Genomic DNA, 10,220 nt, shown 5'->3' on the forward strand with positions numbered 1-10,220 from the left:
GCGGGTTCCACTGTACACAGTGAAGCTTCCTCCAGTCTTACTCTCTCAACGAAATTATAAAATGTACAGAAATGCTGAAAAAGTACCGTTTTTGTCGTTCCAGCGCAACGTCGAACCCTGTATGCGTTTTTCGCGATTTTCACCCTCTCAACCTGGTTTGCGACACCGTGTTCCATTGCAATTTTTGTTCCTCTTGATGCCTACTAACAACCCTCAGAGTTTGTCGGTCCATTAACAGAACGCCTTGCACATATACATTATATATATAATGACATGTCTTGACTGACTCACTGATTCATCATCGCCGAGCTGAAACCACTGAATATGAAATTTGGCCAGTACTTTGATTTTATGAATCAAAGACCCACAAAGAAAGGGTTTTTTTTTTTAATTCGACATCCCCCCCCCCAAGGTCGTTTAAAGGTTATATAGAGAAATCGAGAAATCATGCAGGGCCGAAACCACTGGAACTATAAATATGGAAGTAGGGTGATTTTAGCGGTTTTGGTGCACAATAGGACTGCGCATTTGCTGCGCATCAAACAATAGGGCTCCCCACTTGCTGCGCATCAAACAATAGGGCTCCCCACTTGCTGCGCATCAAACAAATGGGTGCTTCGCACTTGTTGAGGCTCGCTAGATGGCGCTTCCTATGACGTCATTCCTAAATTATCGTTCTTGCCTATGATGTCATTCCCAAATTATCGTTTTTCAGGGGGGTCATTCCTAAATTAAACTTTATTTCCCAAGTGATGATTTTTTTCAGGGAACATTCCTAAATTAAACTTTTGAATTCATTTTCTGACTTAGAAAAAATTTGCTCCTAAATTAAACTTTATTTCCTGACTTGTTTTTTTTTTTTTGGAGGGATGCTCCTAAATTTTTTTTTTCCATCCCAAGTGATGAGATTATTTCAAAGAGGGGTCATTCCTAAATTAATCTTTTCTTCCACAAATTATTGTTTTTTTACTGACTTAGTTATTTTTCTAATGATTTTTTTTTTTCATTCCTAAATTAAACTTTTTTTTTCACATATCAAGCTGTAAAATAAAATTCCCTCAAAAAGAAATGTTATTGACTTTTCATCATACTCAAGCTGAAAAAAAAAAATCACACGTAACTCAATTAATGACAGAAGCATTGATGATAAAGAAAATTAAATTTTAATGATACACAAAATAAATGAGAAAAAATATATATACAAGAATAAATGGAAAAAATATATATACAAAATAAATGGAAAAAAATATATACAAAATAAATGGAAAAAAATATATACAAAATAAATGGAAAAATATGTTAAAATAAATGGGAAAAAATATGTACATCAGTGTCCATGTAGCACTGTTCATCGAATGGCATAGTGGCCATACGCATATGTTTTAATGCCATCACCGAGAATATAGCGTTTATCGTCGCGAGGGCACAGCGACGTTTTGCGGAGGGCGACCGTTTGAAGTTTGTGGTTACTGGAGGAGATTTTTAGCATAGTATTTTTGATCGAGGAGTTGTTACGGAGGCAAGCCAGATAATCTTGATGTTTTAGTTGTTTTTTAACAACCGCACGAACGACCCCTTTGGCGGTCTTTTTCTCCGCGACTGCTGTGACCATGCTGTACATTTTTGATCTTAATCCGACGAATTCCACAACGGGTTCGCCGCCGTTCTCGTCCTTCATGACGCCCACCACTTTTTTATTCTGCAGGCTAAACAGAGGATGATCACCGGGGTAATTTGACGTGTCGAATCTGTGGAGCTCCTCCCTCATGTCTTTGTAAATGTCACCGGTTTTTATCTCGTAGAGGAATGAATCTGTATCTGTGAACAAAACTTCCACACTGGGTCCGTATTTTTTCTTCATAAAATTATAATGGAAGTCCGCCATCAAGTGTTTGGACAGGTCCAAAATCGTGACACCGGTATATATGGGCCTGTCCAGATGGATTTTCGTCTTCAACATCTTGATGACGGCTAACTCACCGGTGATTATCCTGAAGCATTCGAATGCCGGGGATGATATTAGCTTCCTCAAGCTCTTCTGATTGTTGGCGAGACGGATGTCGACGTGCTTCCTCAAATTTTCTAGCGATTTCCCGTACACAGCGTTGTTGAGGAGCTTATAGAAGTCCTTTTCGAATTCGCACCGGGCTTGCTTCCTCTTTTCCGTATTGAACGCTATGTACGGGCGTATCCAGGGCTCCTGTGTGAATTCGACTGCACGCCGAACACCCGTCAGCTTCATTCCCAGCGACGTGTATAACTTCAGGCACCGGTAATGGATCACATAGGAAGTTTTGTTCATCAGATTTGGTGAGAGCTTTTTGGATGGTTTATCACCGGGTCTTCTGATGAATGGAGAGAGCATGTCACCAGTAATTTCAATGTTTTCTGCCGCCAAGGGGAAACAATTGTGCTCGTCGTGCAACTTCACCGGGTATTCCATGTCCACTTCTAAAATATACCCCTTGACGGCGTTGTCATCGATGTTGAGAAAATCGATGCTCTCAAGTTCACTGGGGGACAACCATCTGAAGTCTCTCACCGGGAGGGGCTCCATCATACACTTTCCATATAAATTATTCACATCATAGTACATGATATATGATGTAGGTTCACTGGGGTTATAACCGGGTATTAACGGGTTGTTGGCTCGCGCATACCGCTTGGAGATCACTGAGACCCCACCTCGGATACCTTTCTCCATGAAGAGATGCATGTCCGGATCGTTGATCAATTCGAGCTTGACACCGGTCATTCGCAGACATGCGTTCCAGGCCAATCCCGGGGATGTGAACGTATGCACCGGGTCGATCTTGTAGTTTTCTTCGCAGAGTTTTCTAAAACTCTCGAACACATCCCCGAGAAGCAGCACGTCAGTCTTCACGTAGAGGTTGTGGTAATCACCGAGGTTGGAACACCGGAATTCTCTCCAAACGGTATGCGCATATGTATACTCGTCACTGGTTATATGTTGATCCCCCAGAGAGGTGTAAAAGGCCTCTCGTGGGGGCAGCACCGGATCTTCGAACTTCTCAAACGAGTCAACGTACTCGTACGGATAACATCCTTTACGTTGAAGAAGATGACTCGTAGCTCCAAAACATTTCTTCATGTTGTTGAAGTCACCGGGGTTCATCGCTTGCACGAGCGAATCCAACGACGCCGCCAAGAACTGGTTGGAATCCAGGAATCGCAGGCGACCGAGAGAAAAGGAGATAAATTTCTCCATATTCCTCCCGATCACCTGGATCCTGCGATCGGGGTACCGGGAAAGTCCTTGCATCAGGAAATGAGCGTCGTAGTTTTGTAAATTGTGAAATATAACCGGGATGTGACGTCTTAACCTGAGCTGGAGATTGCACTTCTGATGCAGCGCCGCTCTAAAACCACCGGTGATGTGACAGTGGTCACGAACCCTGTCGTCACCGAGTGGGCGGTCGCACACCATACAAGTGGTCGCATTCCCGAATCTCTCTTCATCTTCAGCTGTCATCTGCAGAGGCACCGGGTTGTCGAGCTTGCCCATAACCACTCGTTCTTCTTCGACGAGACACCGGAAGAAGACGTCCACGCAATCTTCACCCCTGTACACTGTGGGCTCTTTCACGTATACACCATCGGGCCCCACGACCGTATACGCGAATCCACAGGGGCGGTGAAGGCTCTTCTGGGTTGTGCTAGAGAGAGACGGGTTCGGCTTACAGCTGTCCACCTTCTCCAAGATCGCCTCAAAGTCCGCATATATGACGTATGGAACGTGCAGCTGGTAATGGTTGTTCTTGAAGAACATCACGTTGTCGTCTACACCGGGATACGTCACTCGTTGCAGACCGTGTGTCTGGCAAAGTGGTTCGTGCGCATTCAGCTGCTCGAGGGAGGAGAAGCGTTGCAAGCAATAATTGCAAAAGTGGGATGCACCTTCATACTTGGTCGTGTAGGAAAGCAAACGAGACATGTTTTGGATGAGGCAGTAGTGCGACGTTGTCTCGTTGCTGATGAACAAGAGGTTGATTGGTGTACCAGACACCACCTCACTAATCCTGAGAGGAAAGACTTCTCCCCCCTCCAACCCAAAGACGTTAATGCGCACTGAATTCGCAGCTTCGAACCGTGGGATTTGTTTAAGTGTCACCGGGTATACTAATTCACTGGTATTCAATTCATTCTCATACTGAATATAGTTGAACACCCTTTCGGGGTTTTGCTTCACCGGGTGTAGGGCAGCCAACACACACCAGAGAAAGCATTTCTCATCATCGTTCTTTACATTTACCACTGCTCTTCTGCTGGCTACCCCCTTTGGCAGCGGAATATAAGTGGCGGCCGCTAGTGGTTGGTATTGCGCCGTGTTTAGCTCAAGCAAGAGCACGCGCTCGAGCACCCAACCACTTCCGCTGCCTTCAAAATCCTCTGTCGCCTGCTTTACCTTTACGAAGGCTATTTGTAGGTGCTCTTCTATCTGGTCGGCGGTTAAAGTGGTGAGCATTTTACTTCGAAGATACCCGTTGCAGAACTCGTCCTCGCCGTCACTTCCTTTCCTGGAAAAAACAGCAGTCGCGACGATGTTCCATTTAAGGGACCTGTGGGTGGTCATGTCCTCCCTCAACAGCCGCGTCAACTCCTCTCTCACGCTGTCGAGGAAGGTGGTCATATCCATTTCGGTGTCTGGGGTGGGGATCAATTCGTGCGTCGACAACATGTCGAGTGCGCGCCTGACTTGCCCTCCTCCTCCTAGCTGTGCTCCTCCTTGGGGTGCTCCAAGCTGCTGCTGTGCCCCATGGCTCGGTGATGGCCGCTGTGGTGGTGCTCCTCCTTGCGCCCACTGTGGGGACGCATCATGCTGGGGTGGTCCTGCTCGGTGATGGCTCGGTGATGGCCTCTGTGGTGGTGCTCCTTGTGCCCACTGTGGGGGCACACCATGCTGGGGTGGCGCACCATGCCCCATGGCACGCTGGTGGCGCATCAAATCGCTCTTGCGGTGAAACGCTGCATCGCACACCAAACACTTGTGGCGACGCTCGCCATGCGTTAGCCTGTGCTGATTCAGATTCCTACGCAAGGAAAACTCCTTGCCGCACGTCTCGCATAGGTGTCGCTCCTGAAAAACAAATAAAAAGGGAATGTAGGACACGTAAGTCTAACACAAGCAATGGATGAGAGGTATAGAAACCCACGTCTTCCCGCTAGTTTCGGTGGCGTATCCGCCCTCAAGCGCGTGCTCAAGTCATCAAAGAAAAAAGAAATCAGAGATTGGTTGGCTGGCGAGAGAGCGTACACGTTACACAGATCCATTAAAAAAGTGTTTCCCCGCAACAAAACAATAGTGGCCGGTCTAAACAGTCAATTTCAAATCGACTTGGTGGACATGCGTAATCTAGCAATTCACAACGATGGTTACAACTATCTTTTAACGTGCATCGACGTCTTTTCCAAGTACGGTTTCGTCGTGCCTCTCAAAAGGAAAACCGGTGACAGCGTGGCCAAAGCTTTAGAAAGCATCTTTCAACAACGTCAACCAGTGGCGCTACAGAGCGATAAGGGGCGCGAATTTATAGCGTCACCAGTCCAGCGCTACCTCAAGCGTCAAGGTGTAAAGTTTTTCACTACGGAGAACGAACAGATAAAGGCCAGCGTGGTGGAAAGATGGAACAGGTCTCTCAGAAACTGGATGTACAAGTACTTCACTGCCAAGAACACGTATCGCTACATCGACATGATCGAAGACCTCGTGTGGAGTTACAATCACAGGTATCACAGGTCTATAAAAATGAGGCCCGTGGACGTGAACCCCGGAAACGAGCCGGAGGTGTGGAACAATCTCTATGGGGATACACCCAAGAAACAAGATTGCAAGTTTAAAGTGGGTGATCACGTGCGCATCACAAGATCAAAACACACCTTCGAGAGGGGGTACGATTCTAATTTCACCGAAGAGATATTCGTGGTGACCGAGTGCGTGAAAAGGGAAATTCCCGTTTACAAGCTCGAGGACCTGATGGGGGAAGAAATCAAGGGCACATTCTACGCTGAAGAGATGGTAGGTGTAAAGATGGGAGAAAAATTTCCGATTGAAAAAGTTTTAAAGAAGAGGAGAAGAAAAGGAATTATTCAATACCTCGTGAAATTTCGGGGGTATCCGAAAAAATTCAACGCGTGGGTGGTCCTATAAAAACCCGGAAACAGTGCGCGCATCTGTCATTTCAGAGATGGCTTCTTTCTATCTCACTCTACCCAGCGATGCTTCCAGAGACTTTTTTCCCGACAACACGCTCTCGAGTTTCGTGGTTAAACTTCCAAACACCCTGGAATTCGAATCCGAGATGGAAGTCGCACTGTCGGAGATAATTTATCCCCATTCATTCCACAACATCACTCAAGAGACAAACACTTTCGAATTCGATGTCGGAAACAAGATAATGAAGACCGGTCGCATAGCCCCGGGTTTCTACGAGACGACCCCCGAACTGATCAAAGCCATATCCACTCAAAATTTTCAAGACAAGATTGGTGTGACGTACAATAAAATCACGAAAAAAGTTAAGGTGAACCTCAAGAAAGACACCAAGCTCAGTCTCAGACACGGTATAGCCGAAAACCTGGGTTTCGAACCCGGCCTGATAGAGGGTCCGACCATAGTCGAGGGTCCTTTCACAGCCGATCCTAAATTAGACTTTCATCTCTTGTACGTGTACTGCAACCTGGTCGAACCTCAGGTCGTGGGTAACACCTACGCCCCGCTACTGAGAATCGTGAAAACTAGCGGTCAGGACGGGGATATCGTCAGCGTGTCTTTCGAACGCGCCCATTACGTGCCGCTGGCCAGAAAGAGTTTCGACATCGTTCACATGTATTTAAGGACGCACATGGGCAAGTTTTTCACATTTCAACGTGGAAAGGTGATAGTGAAACTACACTTTAGACTGCGACATGCATTATAAACCGTACCGGAGCTGTGCCCACAGCATCAACGATTATTATCTCGCTCAGGCTGGAAACGGACTCGGATATTATCAGGGTAGCGCTCTGCAAAGAGGTTATGGCCTCGGATCTATATTCAGCTCTCTCTTCAGATCGGCCGTGCCCCTGTTGAAACGCGGTGCCAAGGCAGTCGGTTCTCAACTGTTGCGCTCTGGTGTGGATTTCGCCAACGACATCGTTCAAGGAAAAGACGCAAAGATCGCAGCTCGCGATCGTGCCAAGGAAGCCGGAAGGTCTCTCACGGATAAGGGGGCCAATAAAATCAAATCCATGCTCGGAGGAAAGAATAAAAGGAAGAGACTCGTCAAGAAAACCGTCAGTAAGAAGAGAGCTAGAAAGCTGTCGACATCCGATATATTCAGCGATGGCTTTAATCCACGAAAATTCTCATGAGTGTTTGAAAAGCGAAGCCGATCTGTTCACGGTGCCACCCACGGAAACCTCTATAGAATCAGCCGAATGGGTCCAGTACCATCCGATATCTCAAGTGCGTGATTCGGGGGCCCCCATCGAATTTCACGTGGCCGGTAGTGCCGAAGAATACATAGACCTTTCTGCCACTCAGCTGTATGTCAGAGTAAAGGTGACAAAACCAGAAACCGCCGAAGCCGTATCGACGGCGAATAATTTCTTGCATACCCTTTTCTCTCAGATTGACGTCACGTTGAATGGAAGAACGCTCACAAACTCATCACACACTTATCCGTATCGAGCTTACCTGGAAACGCTGCTTAACTACGGATCGGATGCAAAGAAAGGACCCCTGACAGCCGAGGGCTACTACAAGGACACTGCAGGTCACATGTCTGACCTAACCAAGAACGAGGGGGCCAAGAAAAGAGCTAAACTCGCGGAAAATTCTTTTGAAATGATGGGCGTGCCTCACGTCGACATATTCTATCAACCGAAGCTGATGCTCTCTCTGGTGGACTTGAAGATGAGACTGGTTCGCTCGAAACCCGAGTTCTTTCTGATCACTGCTGCTCAGGGTTGCGACGTGGTTATCGAGCAAGCGAGTATTTTTGTGCGTAAAGTAAGAATGAATCCTGCTGTGGCTGTAGCGCATGCCATGGCGCTCGAGAAAACAACAGCCAAATATTGCATTAACCGCGTGATATGCAAGGTTTATTCGATATCCATGGGAAGCATGAGTTTCGTGCAAGATAACGTATTTCTCGGGGTCATGCCCAAGAGATTGGTTATGGGCATGGTGGACACGGAAGCATTCAACGGAACGTTCAATTTGAACCCCTTCGACTTCAAGCACAACAACGTCAACTTTGTTTCTGTTTCTATCGATGGAAGACCCGTCCCCCACACGTCGCTACAACCAGACTTTAGGAACAGACACGTCATCAGAGCCTACAACACACTCTTCGTGGGCACCGGAAGGCCCGGAGAAGATAAAGGATGTGACGTGAGCAGAGAAGAATATGAAGCCGGCGGTTACTGCCTCTTCGCCTTCAACCTGATACCCGACATGAGCGACTGCGGACACGTGCACCTACAAAAGCAGGGCAATCTGCGAGTGGAACTCAAGTTCTCCTCAGCCTTGATCAAGACCGTGTCGGTTATCATATTCGCCGAATTCGAATCGCTGGTGGAAATAACAAAGTCCAGAAGCGTCTTGTGTGACTTTGCGGGATGAACACTAAACAGATAGAGCACGCCCTCTCGACACACCCCCACACTCGAAAGGCTTTCCTAGGTGTTTTTGCGAGTGACAATTTACCCGAAAATGTGATCGCTTATCCCGCTGCACTGGTTGTGAACACGGACAGAGAGAATGAACCCGGAACGCACTGGTTGGCTATTTACATCGAAAACGAAGCGAGAGCTGATTTCTTCGACTCTTACGGGAACCCGCCCACCTATTTCAAGAAGGGACACATAAACAGATTTCTACGACGCTACTCGCGCGTCGACTATAATGACGTCATGTTACAATCAGATAAGACAACCGTGTGCGGTCACTATGTGATTTTTTTTATCTATTCTCGATGTATCGGCAAAAGTATGAATAATATTGTATCGCGTTTTAATATGCAAAACGATATGCGCGTAGCAAGCTTTGTAAAGAAAAATTTTTCTGTTAAATAAAAGAGAAAAAAAATTCATTCATTTGTCATTTACTATGGAACCTTTCAAGCTGACACATCCGAGCACCGTGCTCATTGCCGGACCCACCGGTTCGGGAAAAACATATTTTCTCAGAGAACTATTAAAACACAGAAACGAAATGTTTCGAGAGCCTCGTCCGAAACGAGTTATATGGTTTTACGGCGAATATCAGACTTTGTTCGAAGACATGGAGGACCACGTGGAATTTCGAGAGGGAAGCAATTTCGAAAGCGTGGAAGAAGACAGCTTGGTGATTTTAGATGACCTCATGAACGAGCTATCGGGCGAGAAAAAATTAGCAAACCTTTTCACAAAGTACAGTCACCACAGAAAATTGACCGTGATTTTCATAGTGCAGAACGTGTTTCACCAGGGGCGGGAAATGAGAAACGTTTCTCTGAACGCGCAATATATGTTTCTATTCAAAAATAGAAGAGATGTCAGTCAGGTGACCCACCTGGGACGTCAGCTGTTTCCCAATAAAATCAAATTTTTCAACGAGGTGTTCGAGGATAGCACGAAAAAACCGTATTCGTATTTAATGGTTGATTTACGACCCGAGACGGAGGAGGAAATGCGCCTGCGCACTAACGTGTTACCGGGGCAGACGCAATATATCTATAAACCCAGGAAATGAAACTTTCCATTTTCGAACATGACGGCTGTGATAGAGGTCGAGGGTTTCCAGCTGTCGGATAGAACATTCATAATCAAGGAGTTGGCATGGTGTTTCATGCATTCGAGAGAAAATTTTCACTATGTATATAAACCGCCCAAAAAGTTTTCGGAATTATCTCCTAGAGATAGACACCAGTGCCTCTACGTCACCAACAACATACACGAAATATCGTGGTCGGCGGGTGATGTACCTTTTGAAATGCTGGAGCAACATTTGCAGCGATTATCAAAAGTCGTATTGTATACGAAAGGCCACGACAAGTGTCGGATGCTACTGCAGCAGTACGGGTTAAAAGTTTATAATCTAGATGCGATTCTCTGCCCCAACATTGTGGACTTGCCAGAAGTGAGCGCGAACTGTTTTCTCCACGAAAACATGATAAAGCACTGCGCGCTGAAGAAGGCTATAGCATATAGCACATGGTTGGAATAAAAACATCGTT

At 46.3% G+C, this 10,220-nt stretch overlaps 2 protein-coding genes across 2 annotated transcripts; one reads left to right on the forward strand and one right to left on the reverse strand.

The window, feature by feature from the left end:
- Positions 1-1,348: 1,348 nt before the first annotated feature.
- LOC149084399 (uncharacterized) lies at positions 1,349-4,945 on the reverse strand. Its single transcript, XM_089235310.1, has one exon. It carries the CDS (start codon positions 4,943-4,945, stop codon positions 1,349-1,351), a length of 3,597 nt encoding a protein of 1,198 aa, XP_089091436.1.
- Positions 4,946-7,342: 2,397 nt separating this feature from the next.
- Positions 7,343-8,626, forward strand: LOC149084400 (uncharacterized protein F54H12.2-like). The gene has a single exon (XM_089235311.1). It carries the CDS (start codon positions 7,343-7,345, stop codon positions 8,624-8,626), a length of 1,284 nt encoding a protein of 427 aa, XP_089091437.1.
- The last annotated feature ends 1,594 nt before the right edge of the window (positions 8,627-10,220 follow it).

The sequence above is a fragment of the Pholcus phalangioides genome, unplaced genomic scaffold, assembly GCF_987345545.1.
Source record: "Pholcus phalangioides strain wild (caught in Gottingen) unplaced genomic scaffold, Ppha-v1.0 ptg000008l_1, whole genome shotgun sequence".
Lineage (NCBI taxonomy): Eukaryota > Metazoa > Arthropoda > Arachnida > Araneae > Pholcidae > Pholcus > Pholcus phalangioides.